The sequence below is a fragment of the Anser brachyrhynchus genome (assembly GCF_964034855.1).
Source record: "Anser brachyrhynchus genome assembly, chromosome: 2".
Taxonomy (NCBI): Eukaryota; Metazoa; Chordata; class Aves; order Anseriformes; family Anatidae; genus Anser; species Anser brachyrhynchus.
Genome location: NC_137695.1, coordinates 44,200,353 through 44,221,614, shown reverse-complemented (window position 1 = coordinate 44,221,614; position 21,262 = coordinate 44,200,353). Strand labels below are relative to the sequence as shown.

The window sequence follows — 21,262 nt, the reverse complement described above, 5'->3', positions numbered from 1 at the left end:
TACCTCCCGCTCTGAAGTTCCTGTTTTCCCACTGAGGGGGAAGGGAAGGCCTGGAGCCCATAGAGAGACACAAGCATTTGGTTTAGAAAGTCTGCCTGCAGTCAGAGATATTTAGTACATTTTCCCCCAAAAGCATCATACTCGTTTCAAATCGAAGAAGGAAAATTCAAATCAAAGAGTGAAAATTCTTTAGAATACTGAAAAAAAAGACTACAAAAATAGTGTTTTACAGGTATCCCTTTCTTCAATCTACCAACTATTCCTATATCAAAATGCACAAATCCTCACACTGAAAACTCAGTCTACTATGATGATCTGTGCACAGACACATAATATAACTTCCTAGGCCACATGATATTACCCGTCTTAGCAAATAAAACCAAGAGAGCAGAAAGTAATTAGGCCACTTAAAACCATCACTAGCTGGGAGTTTTGTGAGTTCACGCAAAAGGAAAAGGAAGAACACAGCGTGCACAGCGATTTGCTTTTGATACGGGAGAAGGCATGTGTTGCTTGATAATCCAGTGATGAGGCAGGAAAGCCATAGGACACATTCATTTGTTGGACTGGGACATGTTCGGATTGCCTTTTGTGATGCCGAGCTGCTTTGATGCCTAGGATCTAATAGTATCATGAAGTTACAGCGATGTGGATGTAACAAAATAACTAATGCTTCATCACAGAGTAAAATGCTCACTTGTATTGTGGGGTACACGATGATAGGGAGCTTTAAAGCACCATGTAAATTATACATTTGGGATATAAAAGGGAACATCTGAGGAATGATCGGCACAGCTTCCCTTTTTATCATCAACCAGATCAAGCCAAAGAAACTGCAGGTATGGAAGGGGTAAACAAAGTGGCAGCAAGACAGTGCTTTGCAGCAATTTTACTGTGCCTTTAATTTTTCACAAGTCAGTTCTATCACAATAGGTCAAAAAGAAAAAAGGGTAAAGAGTTGGGCTCCTCCTAATCTCAGTCTAGTTTGACAGTAAGTACTCCACACAGAGGTCCTGGAGAGGAAAGTCTTAAGGGAGGGGATTTCTTTCACTAGACTAATCCACAGTGCTGGCAAAAGCAACAAACTCTCCAGGAAAGCTTCTGGGTACATGCTTTTCTTCAGCACCGAGCGGAAGGAACAAAAGAGCTGATCCTTCATCAAATGCTAACAAGTGGGTAGGAAATGAGTATCGGAAAGGAGTTGCTGTTTCTTAAGAGCCCAACAATCCGAGTGCCGACTAGCGCGTACAACCTTCTCGGTAGCTTGGCTTTCATGTTGTTTTTATATCACACTCAGATACGTCGGTATGCCTGAAGTCAGCGGGAAATCTACGGCAGGTTTTAACGGTAACAAGAACTGACTCACTATAACCTTCTCTTCATAACAATACCCTTTGTGTGCATTACATCTTAGTTTGATTTCATTCCCATCAACTCCTCTGGACTCCATGTGCACCTCTTCTCAGGCTCATCTTCTTGTTTATGCACATTGCCTGTGTAACAGTTAGGGAAACAACAGCCACCACAAGTCAGAATTATGTCTTCTTCCAAAATGCAGTTCTCTATAATATTCTGTTTTAAATGAGACCCAAATTGAAGAGAGACTCTAGGAAAAAAAAAAAAAAAAAGTTCAGTAGAAAACACTCAGTTTTGAAGCAAAAATTACTTTGGGCATAGTTCTGGGGCTTCTGGGGGCTTGCATTCCACTGTTCAGTTTAGGAAGAAAGTGAAAATTGAATGTAACCTAGCTTGGAGAATTCCATCTCATTTATTGCTGTGTACTCTTTTTAATTTTAACTTGACCTGGTAAAACGCTCCCCATCTCATCTTTAACACATTGTCTTGACTTGCTTACTTCAGGCAAACATTTGCTAGATGGTTCTCTCTTACTGCACAAAGAGAATGTCAAGTTCTTTGTACAAGTGTCTGGTCATGTTTCACGATGGCCAAAGTCTAGAAGAAAATCCCAAATGTGAACAAAATGCTTGGAAACCTTATTCTACATTCCTATCCTTACTTTTGCTGAGAAGAGAAACAGGGAAAGTTCTTCAAATATACTGAATGGAATGAAGAAGATGTGATTAGTAACATGAAAAGTTGTTTATCATTATTCCACTCATTTTAAGTCTCATCATTCAACTATAGTTGTGTAGGTCTTTGTCATACATTTAAAAATAGTTTTATGCATCTTTGCATGCAGGTCATAACTCAAACAGAAGTCACACCACAAGAGATCCCATCTCTTCAAGTGGCTCATTATTTTCCTCTTGCACACTGTCTTTTAAAGTGAAGTGAATGCAAGAAGTTACTCAAAAGAGTAAGGACTGTGGTTTTCCAAAACTAAATATAGTGTTTCTTAGTGACAATTATCTTTTGGTCCAGTAGGAATTTTATTTGGTATCCAGACTCTGACATTAGCCAAATTTCTATGCATTTGGAGAAAATAATAATAATAAAAAAAGATCACTAATAATGTACTGATTTGTACTGTGCTACATCTTGGTGATGCCATAGGGAAGAAGAAATATTTTTATCTTGGAGGTCAATTAGCAATCTACAACAGTACATAGCTGTTGTGACTGTAACGTACATCCCAATGAACATTGCTTAGGCATGCAGCGAGGCTTCAAAACAGAAATTCTAACAGAGATCCTGCTTTTCTATGCATCCTGATTTCTTGTATTGAAGAACTTGTTAGCCTTTGTCCAAAATCCTTCCACAAGATAGTAGTAGGTCTGATGAAAACCAAGTCTGTCCAATCTGCCCTGTGTCTTCAGCATTTACGGTTAACTCAGCCAAAAACATTCGTTTACTTAACAGAAAGCACCTTCAGCAATGCAAGAACCAAACACGCCACAATAATTCACCAATAACCTCCTAAATCACTGTATCGCTGTATTTGCAATACTGTTTTCAAATACCACATTTTTATCATAGCTTTGTCCACCTACAATTGTACGAAGCCGTTAAAGATGGATGTCTTACAGTGAGCAGAGCCTGTTCCTTCAGCTGCCTCACACCCCCTGTCATAAGACCCCATTTTGCCAAATTCTTCTGGTAGGAGCTGTGCCTTTTATGTTATCTGTGCCAAGTATGGGGAGGAGCTGTCCTGATGAAGACCTTGGGAAGCAAACCTTCAGCAAGTTGCCCAAAGGTGCTCGGCAAGAAGGCTTAAGGAATAAAGGAAGAAAGAAAAACTAAAAGAGCTTAACAAAGTTACAAAATTAGGACAGGGACAAAGAGGCAGAGTGAGCGAGCAAGAGACAGGCACAAACATATGTTAAAATACCTTTTGGTTAAGTGTGCAACACTGCAAGAAATAAAGTTCTTCATCCATCTTCATTCTATCCCTAGTAAATATACATCACGGCACAGTCTGTAATGACATGGCCGCATACTTTCCCCTTCTCCATACCATCACCTGCATGCAGCAACAGAGCGGGTAGCAGCCTTCAAATTCTAAAGAGAGTAAAAAAAGTCAAAAGTATCCATTTCTTGCCAAATTTTGCTGGAAAAATGCTTTTTTTACCCACAGTGCTTAACATGGCACTACATTTTGCCTCTTCAGAACGTAGCTCTTCCTGGCCTGGCTACAACTGCAAATAATCATTTCTTTTGCCCCTCAGACCCAATGTCAGGGGCCCAGAAAACAAGGAGAAAAGTGAGCACGCTGAAAGGCCAGGCTTATTTGCCTTATTTAGCATCACACAGGAACACGGTGGAGATAAAAGTCCGATTTTCCAAGGAAGCTATTAGCCAGGAGAGCATCTTTTCTCTTTGAATATAGAACTAATACCAAATCAATGCAGATGCTTCATTTTGGGGTGTTTTTCCCCGCTGAGGATGAAGTAAAAGCGCCACCCTCCCCAGCACACATCATGGCTGTGCCCTGAGCCTACGGAAGACAATTGTGCATTTGTTTATGCCTTCCAATCTACACCAGTAGAAACAGGCACCCAACCACAGAGTCACCCTCCCCTCACCTGATCCTTGTCAGGCTCTGCCCTGCGGATGGAGACAGCCAAGGCTGATTTTATCAGCTGAAGTGCCATTTTAAAGACACATTGCAGAGGTTTGCCTTTTGTTGGAGGCTTTTTTTGTTTGCTCCCCTGCCCCCCAGTGTTTAATTCCTGCCTGCAGCACCCTCTGTGTCTCCGTTTTTAAGTTTCTCCCATAGTTCCTCATACTTCTCTCAGAACTGTTCAGCCTTGTTTGGCTATTATTTGCTGCAGGAGCTGCAGCCTTGGTAAGAGCACTATTGTTGAAGAAAAGAGACGATGCTGCTAAAATACATGTTAAAGAAACTCTTTAATGTAATTGCTACACATACATATAAAGGCAAAAAAAAAAAGACCCCGTTAGTGGCTGTCTCATTTCAAGGCTGAATAAACGGAGCCTGTGCAGAATCACCTTGAATCTATTTAAACACAGGCCTGGGCAAAACAGTCCCATTTGAAGCTGATGATACAAAGCAGTCTTGCTTTCAGGTACGGAGCAGAGGTTCTTGACAGGATTCCTTTCAAGTTGTGCACATCAGGCCATCAGCTAAACACAATCAGCAATTACCAGAGATGACGATCAGAGACTGCTTTCCCCAAAAGGCCTCCCTCCAGCCCCAGGTAGGATATTTAATAGATTTATTCTTTATAACCAGATTATGATATATCCAAAGACCGTGACAACAAATTGCTGCTTATCACCACGCTTACTTAGACCACTTCAGTTCTACAAATTCTGATTTTAGTTCATCTCAGATTGGATCAAAAACATCATGGCTGCCCAGAACAAACTGCAGGTACAACCTCCCTCTAATGACGACAATTTGATGAAACTGTTTTTGTTTTGCCTTGGAGGTTTTTATCCCGGCAAACCTGTGGTTGCACCAGCACCATCTGCACACACATATCTTGGAAAAATGAAGAATATAAAAGCTCATTCTTGTGCTCAGCAAAAAAAAAAAAAAGTGCAGTCGTGCCCAGGACAGATCCAAGCCTGTGTAGTGAAGCGATCTGGTGAAGCCTGGATCCAGTATTAGTGCACGAGGAACCGAGCCCCCAGCTCTTTCATTTCACCAGTGTAAGGCTAGCACGGAACCCTCCTTTGACCAGACCCAGCTCCCATTTGGTTCTTTCATTACTCGGGCCCTCCTTCTCTGCAGTTTTACCAGTCCTACACCCTGGCCACTCCTTCCAGAAGCAGGTGAATCAGTGTAGCCCCTTCCAGAGGAATTGGCTCTGACCACTGCTCAAAAAAATCACCTTGCCAAAGCTCTGACAGATGCTAAAATTTATTTGCAATTCAGCCCTACAAAAGAGGGCTTGGTGCTCTTTCTGCAGGCACTCTTTCTACTGCTTTTCCGGAATAGAAATGGGAACGAGTGCAGAAATATGTCTCTGTTACTATATGTACTTTACCCAAAAGAAAAAAATGAAACTAAAGAAAGACCATCATACATATATATGCAGGGCCATTAGAAACTGAATTTATGGCACCGTTATTCCCAGAAGAGAAGAAGCTGAATGAGAAGGCACTCACCAAGCAAGGGGAGCGCATCATAATTCCTGCTATGTTTTTCCACTTGCAAGGGCTCAGAGTCCCTGTGAGAATTTCTCTTTGGTTTTGAGAACTGAATATTTAAGAAGAATCCTTGTGCCACCAGTGCTTTAACCCTGCCTGTTGCTGCGCGGTCAGTGTGGGATGCAGGACAGAGCAGCCTCGGCAGGCAGGCAGGAGTGCTTCCCCCATCCTAGGGCAAGGAGTGAAAGGCATCTGCTGCTGCTGTGGAAGAAGCACTTTGTTAATGGCTAAGACCAGGAGTTAGAAACCTGGGGGCCATTTATGGTTTTGCAAGAGCCCTGTGTGACTCACAGCCCATTAACCTTTTTGTCTTCCTTCCTCTGCTTGCATGTGTATTACACTGCCAGCAAATGCACCTCTTCATCATGCACGGCAGGGAAAACAGTTTTTTTGATAGGCATACACTTCTTTAAGATCCTCTCACTTGAGGTCTTACCAGCATGAAATAAATCATTCTGAGGAGAAGGCAGGAGTCCCAGTGCAGAACAGGGAAAACAGAATGTGACACGAAGGGGAAAACAACCCACATACAGAGAAAAGAGAGACACAGACAAGTACAGTTTTTGTATTCATTTTAGGAAAAAAAGCAGCACCAGGAATCCCCATCATTTGCTGCGTCTGACAATACCACTGCCCACTGTCTTCACTCACCCCTCAACTGATGCACCCAGCCACAACATCATGCTAAAGCTAAGCAACCAGGAAGCCGTACCTATTCCATCAGAAATGGTGGGAAGACTGCACATTTCTCTTCACCAACACAGACAGAGGCTACTGAAGGCCAAAAATTATTCAAAACTAGCTTTGGGTTACATAAGAATTTTTGCAGAGAAAGATTCTCTTCTAGAGTTTAGCAGGGGTGAGGGAGAAAGAGCTGATTTATAATTACTATCTACCCTAGAATAACATCGATGCTTAAGTACGTCTTAGAGTGTTCTTCTCATGAAGAGATAATGACATTTCATACATAGTTCACCTTAACCTTGAGGTATTGAGAATAGTTTGCATTTTTGACCTTTTGTCAAATATCAGCAAATTTCAGAGGCATTTTCACCCTCGTACCACGTTAGTCCCAATACTGCTTCTGTCTGCGCTTGGAGTACATCCCACACCATTTCCAAAGCTTCTGTGTTCTTGTGCGTTACCCAAGCACTTCTCTCCTCCCAAGGAAACACCCTGACCTCATCCAGGAAACAAAAGAGCTTTAGGAAACAGAATGTGAAAGAATGATACGATCCTTGAGAAAGCTGGAAATCACACAGATGTGTGTATCCACTACACCAAGGACGGCACGGGTTAGCGGTGGAATGACGGCACCCAAAAAAAGGGAGAACTGACATCAGTGAGAGTTGGATCTGATCAAGAGCGAAGGAGAGAGCCTGGGCTTTATACTGTGTGTTTTCTTGTTCATGTGCAGAAAGATGAAGCTAGTGGATGAAGTGATAGATGACTACAAGTAGCTTTAACGCTCTGTAATTCAAAGTGAATCATTTTCAGACCACGCTTATGTGCGACTCTTCTAAGCAAAGCACTTGTTCGACACATCAGAAGGTGCCTCAGTGTTGTTACCTTCCTGCAAGCAGACATGCTTTGATTGCAGTATCAATTGCATTACAAAAAGGAAAATAAATAAATCTCTACTGTTCCAGAAAGAGGACAAAGTCTTGCTGCTACTCGGCTGAGGAAAGGGGCTTTATGACACTCCCTCTGTGTTTCCGCGGGCTGTCCTAGAACTGGAGGTGCAAGAGCTCGGTGTCCAAACAGAGAACTGAACTGCCGTCAGAGAAAAAGCTACAGGCAAGGAGAGCTTTAAAAAATAAGCACAATTTTTGTCTTTTAGGCTTTTCGCAGTACGTGCTCCCCCTGTATTGTTTTTCCTAACATTTATATAATTTTATTGCTAACAGTTCAAAACCTGAAAATCTTACAAAGGTTTCAATGCATCTCTTAGGCTTTTACTGAGGGAGAAAAACAATGTTTTGAACAAACATTTGGAAATTACCAGTTGTTCTGTTTTTGGTAACCTCAGTATTTTAAGTCTAACTTGACTTTCAATGTCTATTCAATACTCTGAGGCTCACCGCTCTGCTGGAATAATTAAGTTAAACAAGATTTCTTTCCTGAATTAAACCTTCAAGGGTTCATTTGAAGAATGAAGAAACAGTAATCAAAATTATTTTTATTGTCCAGAAATGTAAGTTTGAACCACCATTTTAGGTGGTGCCAATAATGTAAATAACCTCCTATCAGGCTTCTGTTTCAAGCACATATTTTTTTTCTGGGCATTTCACTCAAATAATATTGTATGGAATAGGATAAAGAATCGCGACTGCAATTACAATTTACTCAAAATTACACCACCACAAGCTTTCACTTGCAGCTGTGGCATAACAACCTTCCAAACCATTTCCAGCTCTGTAATATTTGTTTTCGCCGTGGACAAATAGCCATCACAAGCCTTAAAATTACCAGGGCAAGCTTAAGAGAGACACCGTATCTAGCAACACACTGGCGTGAAGCAAGAGTCTGAAGGAATCAATGTCACTGTACTAGAAAGTAAATATTTTTATAACTACATCCATAGCAACCACAAAACTCCCCACTTCTGCAAAGTGATCCATAATGCTTGACTTGAGAAGCTGATTTAAAGCGCTGAGGAGGTATCGCTAGCCACCATTTATCTTAGCCATAAAATTCCCAGGAAGACAAATATATGGTCTTTCTGGGCCATCATTGTACAGAAAGAAATGCTCAAAAGACATCTCTGGAAATTGCTGTATTTGCTTCCTTTGAAAATATAAATCCCCCTTTTGGGGGGGGTTACACTAGGGGAATAAGCATCCATTACCTTCTACAGGATGTATTTTTACTGCAGTGCTAACTCAGGCGATCGACATCTGAATTAGAGACTTTATGTACCATTCCTTACGTCTCACATACTGCCTTTCACCAAGAGATCTCAGTGTGCCTTACAAGGATTTGTATCCATATTCCACAAACAGGAAAGTCATTCAGAGAAATTACAGCGATACAGAGAGATTCATTCACCTGTCAGGAGTCACCTGGCCAACTGAGGCCAGTGAATCCAAGTTTCCTCAGTCAGAGGCCATTGCCCTGTCCAACAAGCATCATAGTTTCTGCGCAAAACTAATGTGGATAAGCTTCCACACACCAAAGCTGTGCTTTATGCCTGTTCCCAAAGGCCTTTCTTAGAAACCCTGTGGCATTTTCTATTGCTCTTTGCAGTGAAATAAGCTGACCCCAGCTCTTTCCCTAGTGGACAGGAAAGCCTTGCGTGCCCTCTGGTCGCGGAGGCAGATGTAAAAGGCAAAGGCAATCTGTCATCACCAGGTGATTTACAGCGCACACTTAAAGCTGCAGTTCTGTGTTCACCCAAGCTGGATGTGTGCAGGGCCAGACCAAACGGCGTTACAATGTTCAGCTGAACCAGGCTTGGGTACACAACTCTGTTACTGCTCTGTTTCCATGGTCAGCTTCACCCCAGATTTATGCTGGCTTTAAAGCGGCTACATAAAGACAGATAATACCTCATCCATCGTAAAGCCTGTCTTCATAAAGCTAACTCATTTTGAACAAATTGGGACCAGCAGATTGGATCAATGGCAGATCAGCGTTTTGCAGCACAGCGAAGAACCTCTTTGTAGGAGAGGGTAAATCTGAATTTACTGTGTCTGGTTACCAGCCCGTCTGGAAACGCACACAGCAGCCGATTCATCTTCACAGCACCCAAATCGGGGAAGAAGGGGCAAAACCTGATCAAGTTCCTCCATTTAATGGACTGGAAGATTTGATTGTGGTAACTTCATGCTTTTCCATTCTCTTCGGCTGAAGAATAGCAGAGATTTGCCCTTTGCCTACACAAAGAAGAGCGCTGCAGTTCAGAGCCAGGAGCCGCAAGCCGCACTCCCCTCGCAGCATGCACGCCGCTGGCTGACAGCAGCAGCAATCAAACGCGCAGCCCCACAGCGTTAACTCCTCGAACATTTAGCACTGGTGCTCCAAGCCCCTGGCTTAGCTTTAACATAGCATCCTAACGAAAGTCTGGTCTGGCTGATGAGTAGCTGCAGGGATAAAATACATTGCTAAAAGCAGTCCTCTTCCCTGTGCATCTAGCAGGTGTCTCCAGAGCAGGGAAGAGGAAGCACAGGTTGCATTTACCACAGCTGATGCAGCTCAGAGCTTGGTGCACAGACTGAAAACGCTGTATCAGGCTGTCAGCTCCTGAGACTGAAACACAGACATGAATACAAGTCCGTCCCATTTACAGGTTTGCAACTTCTTAGCAGAAGGACCGTGCTGACCGCTGAGGGGGATCAGTACTGAGGGTCAGAAATACCCTGCACAGCCAATCTGTGCAGGCAAGCCATAACTTTTGGATGAATAGGATGATCATAACAGGGAGGAACTGGCTGATTCAGTGCCAGTTTTGAAATCCAGATCTTGTGGAAAGCTAGTCATGCTCTGCTAAAGCACACTTTCTCTCATAAAAAACATGCAGAACTAGTGGAAAAGGTTTGACCAAAATCTACTGCCCAATATATACATACATAAAGTCATTTATTTGATTTAATAACTGGTTTTATTTCATCTGAAGTTAATTCCATCTAAAAGTACTCATTAATTTTTTTTATTTTCCTTTAATTTCACAAAACATCTACTCCACCTGCTTTAAAATAAGCTGGGTTAAGTCAAGTGGTTAAAATAAGAACCAACAGTATTTCCTCAAAGATGATACCTAGCAATACTCTACTTCCATAGGGCCTGCCTTATTGCTTTTAACTTTACATTAAAATTGCCTTCCATTCTCTCGAATACTTCTTTAGAAACCAGGATAAGTTCAGCTACTTTAGAGACTTCTCTTGGCTCTGTTGGCCAGGGACGGCATGTCTTCACGCTGTTGGTTAATACAAGTACATAAGAGGAAGTTGGCAGTGGAGACACAACTCTGCACTAGCCTAAGTAGTCAGGTAGCTTTGTGGTTCTTCCTGAAGCTGGTAAAAATGTTTTCCCTGAGGTACTTTTGAAATTTAGACCAAAATCGGCCCTAAGAGTCAATATTTGAGGGACTCAAGCACTCAAAATGGTGGCTGAAGAATCATCTTACAATTGTTCTGCAAGTCAGGAATGGCTGATAGGAAACAAAACCCTTTAGAAACCAGCATCGCTCTGTTTGGAAAGGAAAGCTACACAAATATCCTCGCTTGTCAACCCAGACTGGAAAGCACTCTTCCAAGGAATAGTCAACAAGAGCCTGTCTATGACTCATGGTCATGTAGCTCAACGTAAGCGCAGCTGACATAGTGTTTGTAGACAGATCGAACGCATGGTATTCCAACAGGGGCTGGGAAAAGCCTTGGGCACCTCTCCCGTAATTTACAGTCTGGATCACTCTTCAGATAAAACATGAGACAGGTTCAGAATTTTGTTGTAATTAGTAACTGGAAAAGAATTGAAAAGAAAGTAGCTTTTCTTTTGAAAATTAATACTTCTTTATTCACAGACCCACCACAACCTTGACAGCAAAGCATCCCCTGTATTTAACAGCTGAAACCTACCTACAATGAACTACGTATTAATGACTGCCAGCATTCCCAGCGATGCCGTCAGACGAGTTTCCAGCTGGCTGCAGACGCTGCCTTCACGCGCTCACCACTACTTGTCCGCACAGCAGCGGGCACCTTGTCACACACATCCTCTCTCCAAGGGCACTGCTCCAGCCGGAGGCTCTGGATCGCACGTAAGCCCAAAGCTTTGCTTGGTTATTTTACTTCAAAGCCAGCAGACAGAAGTCATGCCACCGCTGTAGCGAAGCTCGATATTTTCAAGCCTTGAAAATGAATCTGGTCTATTAAGTAATATTTCCATCATCATCAAAGCAGCATCATCACACAGGAAACTCAAAAAACCTGGCTGGGGCAGCAGACTCTTTGAGATCCTTAATTATTAATAGCGTAGATGAGCTGACTTAAAACAGATGTGCTATTTTTAAGAGGAGATGCTGCGTATCTGTTGCTTAACACACTGATCTGAGGGGTAGGCATCCCCAGTGCTGTGTTTTTTGCTGCCTACCACGAAGACAAGTGACTAAACCCCAGAATGTGCCCATGTGTCTACTCATTCACACCTAATAAAGTACCTGCAAAAAATAAAACTATTGACAAATCCAAAAGGCTCATATCCCACTTGGCATATGTATATCTATCTAATCACCAGGAGCATAAGGAAATGGTTTTTATTGACCTACAAAGCGAAGATAAGTTGCTTAATTAACTCTCGTGTCATGGCTATCAGTGCACCGTAAACTATAAAGCGTGTACAATCAATGTCATTAAGAAAAGCCTCCAAAAATCAGTTATCAGCCCAAACTTCGCCTGCTACAGGGGCTGATGATACTGCAAGGGCTGCAGGAGACCACAGGCTGCTCGCCCCCTGTTAGGTGTACACAGGCCGGTAATTTGGAGGTGTTTTCACTGATAATTTGGAAGTGTTATCACCGATAATTTGGAGGTGTTTTCAGCAGGCAGGAGCGCTGTCTCCCTCGAAGGGCTGCCCTGTGAGGGAGCAGCCCCGCAGACACCTCACCTGCGGGCACCCACCGCTTCTGATGCCTCACCCACACCGCTGAAACGCTTGTTTACTTATTCATATATGTATTTTTTTTTTCTTTCAGGCGGCGAACTGTGTGAAAACAAAACACGGCAGGAACATTTTACAGCGATGACCCGAAAACACGTCCCAGCACGTCCCGTCCCGTCCCCCCCCCCACACACACACCGAGCCCCCCTGCCCGGCGCCACTCACGATCTCGGCCACCATGAGGAGCCCGGGCAGGGTCCGCAGGAACTCCCTGTCGTAGGCGAGGGTGCTGGAGCTGGCGGACAGGTTGGCGGTGAAGGAGCTGCTGGTGGTGGTCACCGTGTGGGACCGAGGGCGCGGCGGCTGCTCCTGAGGCGGCTGCGGCGGCGGCGGCGGCTCCATGGTCGGCGCCGCGGGGCTGCCCCGAGCCTCCCGGCCGGCCCCGAGCCCGGCGGCGGGGCGGGGGCAGCGGCAAGGACAGGAACAGGGACAGGGACAGGGACGCAGGGGCAGGGGCGGCCGCCTCACGGGCGCCGCCGCCGCCCCGCTTTGTGTGGCCCCGGCGCCGCGGGGAGGAGGCTGAGCCCCGGGGGGAGCGGGCCCGGGGCCGGCAGCGCCTCAGGGGTCGCTGTGGGGAGGCCGGGCTCGGGGGGACCCCAGCGCTAGGGAGGGTCCCCTGGGAGGGCTGTGTGGGGCCGCCTGAAGCCGCCTCCTGACTGTGGGGTGTTGGTACACGCGGAGGGTTTGGGAGCGTGTATTGTCCCAGAGAGGGTGAGGAGACGGGCTGAGCAAACCTCTGGAAGAAGACCCTGAGGAAACAAACCCATGGTTGGGCGCCATTTGGTGGGTCCACGCTCGTCACGCATCAGTGCCCTGCACTGTCACCTGTGGGCAGCACGGGCGGGGGACACGCAGGGGTGGCTGCGCCGCAGGGAGTGGAAGCACCACAGGGGGCCATGAGCAGGGCTGGAAGGGGCTGCAGCCCTCTGAGGGGTGAAATGGGGAGCCAGCTGGGGTCTTCCAAAAAAAAGAGTCTCCACGGTGCGTAGAACTCTTTAGAAGGCAAACCCTGAAGGACAGTGGAAATGGAAAGTATGAGGTCATTATTTATCTGCCACCTGCCAGTGTGGAGCTGTTCCCTAACCTGTATTTTTTAGTGCTTTCCAGTCTTGTCCTAAGCGTCCCCTTTTAAAAAAAAAAATCATTTCCGGGTCATTTCAGACCTTCTCGAGCAATCCTCCACTCCACAGAAAGTACAGTGTTTCAGCAACAAGCCAGCAGGTTATAGTTTCTTTCAACGTTCAGGAATTCTCATTAGCAAAGCATTTGTATGTGGCAGCTCAGTAAAACTGAAGTGTTTTCCATATGTCTGGTGGCTATTGTCCTCGAATTGTTTACTGCTGCTCTCCTGCTGGCTAACAAAGGATGGATTTTGCAGTATTACCTTTCAGCGGGGGATCGAAACAGCTGGAGAGGGAGGAGGAAGATGGCAGAGTTTTCTCCCAGCAATACGGGAAACGTGGATTACCCAAAGGAATTGCTGCTCATACGTGATTGTGCCTGCCCCACAGTGTAAGTGTGTCACAACACAGGCTCCACAGGGGTTCTTTGAAGGTGTGCCTTGGCTCAGGCTCTGGAGTTTCTGAATACTCATAGGCACTGGTGACTTTTTGCGTTAAGGTGGCAGAAAAAATGTGGCAGCGCTTTGCAAACATGAGCTGCAGGTCATCAGAATGAGATGCCGGTCATTCGGCATCGTATGATATACAGATACACTGCTTTGTGAGGAAGAAAAGAAAAAGACCATTAGGTGAACCACATGCTGAAGCCTTTAAACATAACATCTCAAACACGTTAAGAGATTTTACACTTTTTACCATCTTTTTTTTTTGTGTGTGGCGTTATTTGCATTTCTGATTGGTTGCATTCCTATTTTACCCATTTTTTAAATAGGAGCTGAGATGTTAAAGGAAAAAAACACATCTGTGCACTGGTCTGCTTAGAGACTAGCTTTGACTGGCTTGCAAATAAGAAGTGTTTTATCAGATTGTTCAGCGCTGCCAAGTTCTGCTCCAATGCCAGCGCCACTTTGAGATGCCCCTGTTGCTGTTAGTGAGGATCCACTGTAACACACTGATTTTACTTCTCTGAGTGACGCTTGTCTTTTCAGTTTCTCATACATAAGATCAGTAAATGAGTAAATGTGGGGCAAAAATTCATGCCAGTAGCAATCAATATGAGTTTCAGAATGTTGATTATTTAATGTTAAATAATCATGTTAAATTAATGTTTAATAGCAATGTTAAATAATGTAAATCGAATTATAATTATTTAATTAAAAGACCTTTGTGTGGATTCCGACTCTGTGCGCTTATTGGCAGGCTGCACCAGGCACGAACCTACAGGTAACAGTTTGAGTAATTCACATCACTTTCCCATTGAGAGCTGATGTATTTTACGATGTATGTGTTTCCAGGACATTTATTCAGTGGGCTTAACTTTGATGCATACTACTAAAACTGCGTATTGTGCTCACTAAACTTCCGGAGGCCAGTGTTGTTTCTTTTTTGACCACACATTAGACTAAGATATTTCATTGCTTTAGGTCTTTATGTCTATCATTTGAGCATCCCAGGTCCTCTGAAAAAAAGTAAAACAGAAACAAATAGAGAGGCATTTTTTTTCTGTTTCAACTATACTAAAACTATTAATATAGCATACTTTTTTTTAGAAGTCTGCTGAAGAGGTCAAGTATTGGGACTAATTCAACAAGAACTGAAGGGCTATATTTCTGGGCAACTTCTCTGAACACTGGCTGCCACTCTGACTTCCTTAATTAGCATTTTTTCTCCTGCAAACATATTCAACAAATGACTTTCACTAAAAAAAGAAAAAAAAAAGGCAAACGCTCTATAGAAACTTTTCTATATTGCTCGTATCCCAGGAAGCAAATTTAATTCTCTAACTTGACAGAATAACCCTTTACATTTTGAATGTTGACTTTGAGGCTCTCATTTTTTGTTTTGCATCCTTGCACTGAAGGCTAGAACTGAAAAGCCTGCAGGGACTATCTGAGCTTACTTAGTTTTTTTTTACGCATAGATAGCATCAGAGGCAAAATAATTGAATGCTGCCACTTGAACAATCAACCTTTTATTACAAAACTACCAAGAGAGAAGAAGGTGGCTCATTTTCTGTATTTTAAATTAACCTTTCAAGGGAAGGATTAGTGAGCCTTTCAAACATCAGTCAAGATTCTTACCTTTGTTTGTCAACTAATATATCTCATCACAAAGTAAACTGTGATTAGAAGATAAAAGTAATGTATTGAAGCCTTTCAGTGTAAATGTTTTAGTAAAAGCAAAATATATGATAAAAGTATTACCATGTTTCTAACTAAAGGGCTTATTCCTGAAGTGTCCTGATATCTAATTAACAGATTCTTCCATTTAAGCTGGTTTGGGTCTCAAATCCTGAGGTATCAACATATTTGAGATTTCTGACTGAGCTCTCTATAACTAACTTATTAGCAACAATCTAGCCAGCTGGAAGTGCTAATTAAAGTAGACTCACAGGACCAAGGAGCAGAGCTGACTGGAATTTCCTTAACTGTGTTTCTGGTTTTGAAATACACCTTCCCTTCACCCTTTCCAAATCCTAGAATTTTCAAATGTCAAACTTATTTGGTGTTTTTTGTTAGCTAAGTCAAACAAGTAAATATATAAAAGAAAAGGTGATTGAAATTTTTCACTGGTCATCAGCAGATTTCAGTCAACAACAAAAAGTTACTGTTTTTTAACAACTACAGAGTGATCTAAGAAATATGTGTGCTTATTCTGAAGAGGGCAAGAAAGTAACTGTGCTTTCCATGGAACCTGGGTCAAATGTAAGGAATACGGATTGGTGTCAGATGTCCAGGACAAATATTCTCACCCTTGACATCTCACTGTGCTAATCCGAGGATGAGATACTTTTAGTAAGCATTAAATCAAGTGTTAAATAAATATTTGGAATATTTCCTAATGGCTTTTTGGAATCAGCAACGTATAGGCTTTGAGCTATGTATTTAGAGTAAATAATTAATAATATACATTACTCTTTGACAGCTTACCTGACTGTACAGAAAAACTGATTTACACTATCCCAAACCAGAAATCCTTGACTTGTACTTTATTAGTGACATACACTATAAACATGCCAAGTGATCAATTAAGTCAGATGACCGTGTATGTGAATCAGTATTTTGCAAAGTAAAGATGGTTTTCGTGATCAAGATTCTTGGCTCTTCTAATGTTGCTGCAAGAGAGAGAAAATAGATGAGAAGCCTGTATTTTCAAAATATCTGTTGTTCTGCAAATCCATAGAAGGATCTGTGTTTGTACATAGGGCTACTGGACATGGGAATTGTTTGGCTTTGCAGCTTGGGCACCCCAAAATTAATGAATCTCAAGTCAATACCAACTGAAATTATAGTCATCACATGAGAGTGCATGGGATTTGGTCATCAGGTAGAAATGTTACTGCCCTAATGCTGGAAAATACAAAATTAGCTGTTTATGTTCCACACACCTTTTCTTCCAACTGTTTATTTCTCTACACGAAGTTTATTTGGATGATATGGACAAAGGCCAGACTGCAGACACACTGACATTTTACCTGCCAGTAAACTTAGGACTTGTGAACTGCCATATGAAGAATTAACTTCATGCTGTGAAAGTAACATGCTGACTTCATGATTTTTTTTTTTCATTTTTGAAGCCCATTACCATGACATTAAGTAAACTATTCAGTGACAGAGACCGCACTAAGAAAAGAAATGACAAAGTACATAAGCCATGTATTTCCTGTGTGTTAAGGCTTTCACCAGCTGTTACGTCTGCTCTGGGAATCTAAAAATTTCTCCCAACCCTGAAATACAGCCATGCCTTAGATACTGCGTTGAGGAAAAATTACTTCTTCCAGAGCAGATTTGTACTTTAGATGTAGTCCCTGCATGCTACACACACATGCTTAACTTCAGGGCAGAGAGCACGCCTACTCATTTAGTTCACAGTGGGAAGCGTGGAGTCTACGTACGGATTGCTTGGAATGGAAATTGCAGTTTTCATGTTCTGGGGCCACGGACCTCATATTTGTAACGTGCATGCAAGAGTATGCCTATCTTTTATTTCAAGGGCTGCTTCTCAGCTATTCTATAGATAGAGTGAGCGTGCAAGCACAGCTCCAGGCGCAGCTGATGGCCCTGCCTTCTCACACCTGCAAATCCCAAGTCACCTGAATGCTCGTGTCCGGTGCCGTGTTATGTGAGGAAGGAGCTTTTGGCCCCTGACCGTGTCCAGACAGGCTGTCCCTGAGGCACACTCATAAAATATATTTTCACTGGGGTCACCACCCCTCTGTAGAACTTTAAATATTTCAAACAGGTACTAGTGAGTACAGTACTTGAGAGTATAACCATTTCCCCTGAAGACATGTATGGTCTCCACTGGGCAAGGATGGTGCTTGCATAAGTGTTTAAATCCCAGCAGTTAATGTTTATACAGCACCTAAGCCTAGTGCAAAACAGCTGGAGGAAAAGATCACCCTCAACAATCATCAATGCCATGTTTGTTTGCAGATAATTAATGAAAGACCGAACAATTCCACCGTGGTTTCATCACAGCATCGTCCATGTTTGGGGACAGAGCTTACAGTTACCTCAGAGCTTCTGGCATCAGCTCGCTTGCAGGCTTTACTAATGGACAGCCCTCGTGCTCTGCTGCAGTCAGTACAAAACCCTGAAATGGCTGAGACCTAAAGTGCACGAACCATTATGCTAAATTATTAAGAGGTGAACTGAGCTTGCTGTGTATGGACATACACAGAGAGAAGACATCCAGTAGCTGGCAGGCAATGACTTGACCAAGCACCATGGCTGGAAGCTGAAGTTGGACAAATTCAGACTGAAAATAAAGCATGCTTGGTTTTATTCTTTTTAAATATTTTGAATACAGCATAATTAGCTATTCAAATAGTTTATTAAGTAAAGCACTAGACTCTCTGTCATTTGAAGTCTAATTCAAAGCTGTGGATTTACTTAAAATATACTCTTTACCAAGCTACCCTATCTGAGAAACCATACAAATGAATTCTGATTAATTCCACAAAGCTAAAATCTTGTTAATGCCCTACTCACCCAGCTGCATAGTATACATACAGGACCAACCCCCTACTCATTTCCTGATGTTCAGGTGGCCTGAACCTGCTTGTCCTGAAGATGTAACAGAATTAAGGATGTCACAAGTCTGTCTGGCCAATACCTGGCTAATGAAAGTACTGTGCTGGGCGAGTCAGTTGTTGTTTTTGTTTGTTTGTTTGTTTTAACACAGGTGGGCTGTGAGGTTTAAGAGTGGAAAATCCTCATCTAGGAGAAGAAAAAAAAGCCAGTGGGAGAGCTCAGGTCTCCAAAGTTTGAGGGGCTTGTGAAATCAGAAGGAATTAGACAGGCAAGAGGAACAACAGGCGTGTTTTTGTGGCAGACAGACCTGTTTTGTGACGGAAGGATCTACTGAGAAAGGTGGCAGCTGGCTGGGGAGAGGTAACAGAGTATAAGTGCCCGGTTGTAGGGGGCAGAAGTGCAGGAGAGGAGAACAGTGACCCTAGCAAGAGACTGACCGAAGTCTTGGAGAACACATCAGCAGGAGAAGGCAGAGTAACGCAGGCAGATGTTTTACTGTCCTGTTCAGCTCTCCATGCTGGCTTGCATAGCCATTCTGTGCGGGATAAAGACATTTAACATCTAGCCATTATAAGAAGAGAAAAATTTTAACATAGGAACACATTAGACCACATAATGGACTGAAATCTCAAGTGGCAGCGATATCGTATCGGTATTTTCAAATCAGCATTCTGTCTTTGCAAATAGACCAATGCCAAAATACTTACATAAACACCAAGAACAAAACGACCTCATTATTTGTATTCATAGCACAATCTTTGCCCTGAAACAGTTGAAAAAAAAAATCCCCATAGCACAGAACAGAGGCAAGTTTAACTCAAAGCAGAGCACAGAGATGCATACACCAGTATTTGTGAATATACAGAACACTTCTCATGGCTATAAATCATTATTGGATGCTTTCAAAGCATTAGCGTTGCAGACATGCACAAAAGCAGCATGCAAAGCTGCTGATACTTGCTAAGTCTTGTGCCAGTTCATGAAAAAATAAGTGCAGTGATGCAAGACACTTACTACATTCTTCTGTTCTAGGTTCCTGAAAACAGTCATTGCAAGAGAAATAGGAGATTTAGAGGACAGAACGATTTTTCTGTTATGGCTGCACATACTTGGGGAGAACAAAGTGTGTTGCCGGGTTTTTTAAAGGAATCAGAAAATTAACTTTGTTAAATTTCTTAATTCACTTAGTCTGCTTTGAAAACCACAGGCTTTGGACCGTGTAAGATTGCTGCATCATACCGGCCTATAGAGCAGTCAGGGATGGGTGACAGGCTGCGTTTTGGAGGGGCTGGAATTTCCCCAGAACAAAGCCTTATCCCATTTATGACATGTCTTGAAAAAGCTTATCCTGTCAAGTCATTTATCACCCTACTAACTAGCTACTGAGCACGGATAATGCTTCTTTGCTAGATCAGCAAGAGAAAAGAGATTTCAGAAGAAAGGGTTTTCAGTCGGGGATTTTAGGAGAGCGGGAGAAGAGCCGATAGGAGTTAGGCTATGTAAGCTCTTTGAACCATGAAGAAACATACCAAGAAGGATTTTACTAAATGCCCACAGTATAGCTCAAATACAGCCCGTCTATTGAGGGCAGCCTCATTACCTAAGTATTTAGATGTGAATTTAATGTGAATTGGCAAAGCACTCTGGATTGTATTATTAGATTTGGAGTACGTAGAGGATGCGCTGATATGGATGGGGCTCTAATTACTAATACTGAGGTTAATTAAATCCATCATATTTTCATGAACGTCTGACTTAACATTAACTACGAGACTGTTCTGACACAACATTTGTTGTAACATAACCATCCCTATACACCTCACAATTAAGAAGTTTGGTTTGCTACGGACGTTGAGGTTGGCTGGCATTAATGTCCAACAATGTTCAGACTCCACTGGAAGTACTTGCTGCGGTGGGGCTATTTAGATATCTGTACAGTTAAAGGAATGTCTCCTAGACCTAGACAATTTTTTTTTTTTTTTTTAAGTCACTGAACATACCAAACAGATCGTCTCACAGAAGCAGTGTGGCTGATATGCCAATCAAATGTTATTTTATTCACCTTCCTCATAAGGATTCAATCAGAGGCTCAGGAACCAAACTGTCTCAGCGTGTGCAAATGAAGGTCATGCATCAAAGTCCTGTGCTATCTTTTTAAGTGACGTTATGATTATTATTTCAGTGAAGTACTAATCAGGAAGATTGTATTTTTGATTCATTGTTCAAGCAGACAGTACAAGGAAAAATATCAAAGTTAGCAAGGATTTATTCAAACCAGTTATTGGTTTGATGAAATCTGTGATTATTTCTTGCATACAATCATCCTTCTTGTGCTAGAAGACTATTTTTATGGACTGTCTGAATTCATTAGTGCAAGATTTCTTGATATAATTCACCAATAAGAGAAATACAAGTAATGGGATTACACAGATTTATCAGTGCTAAAATGCAGACTTTAATAAGTTACCTTTATCAATAATTACGTACAACACTGGGATATTTTATGGGAGTACTTTAAGGTATCTATCTAATAAAAACAGGAGGAATTTAAGAAAATTACTTACAGCTGAAATTCTACAGCCTGCAAAGTAATCCCCTCTGTAAACCAACTGAACGTAAGGCAACCAGCAGAAAAACACACATAGGAAAGGAAAGGAAAAAGAAAAGATGCTGGTGAAGGCATCTGTACTACAAAGCCAAGTATCTCATCGTGCCTTCTCAGAAGAGCTCAAAATGGGAGCCGTGAGCGTGCACAACCACTGCCTCTCTAGGGAAGGGGAACGTGGGGGCAGCAGGCCCACAGTCTGCCTCCCGTGCTGTGCGAGTGATAGAGTTCAAGCTCACCTGCAAATTTTGGGAAGTCGAAGACAG

At 42.7% G+C, this 21,262-nt stretch overlaps 1 protein-coding gene and 1 long non-coding RNA gene across 2 annotated transcripts in view; one reads left to right on the top strand and one right to left on the bottom strand.

The window, feature by feature from the left end:
- CMTM8 (CKLF like MARVEL transmembrane domain containing 8) overlaps positions 1 to 12,582 on the bottom strand; it is a 36,431-nt gene extending 23,849 nt beyond the window's left edge. Inside the window, exon 1 of the mRNA XM_080578309.1 lies at positions 12,400 to 12,582. Coding sequence (XP_080434435.1) covers positions 12,400 to 12,576 — 177 coding nt within the window. The 5' untranslated portion in view covers positions 12,577 to 12,582. The remainder of the gene's footprint in view (positions 1 to 12,399) is intronic.
- A 298-nt stretch (positions 12,583 to 12,880) lies between these two features.
- LOC308188854 lies at positions 12,881 to 14,527 on the top strand. Its single transcript, XR_013945810.1, has 3 exons — positions 12,881 to 13,017; positions 13,613 to 13,746; positions 14,128 to 14,527. It is a non-coding gene; the product is annotated as an uncharacterized lncRNA (long non-coding RNA).
- The last annotated feature ends 6,735 nt before the right edge of the window (positions 14,528 to 21,262 follow it).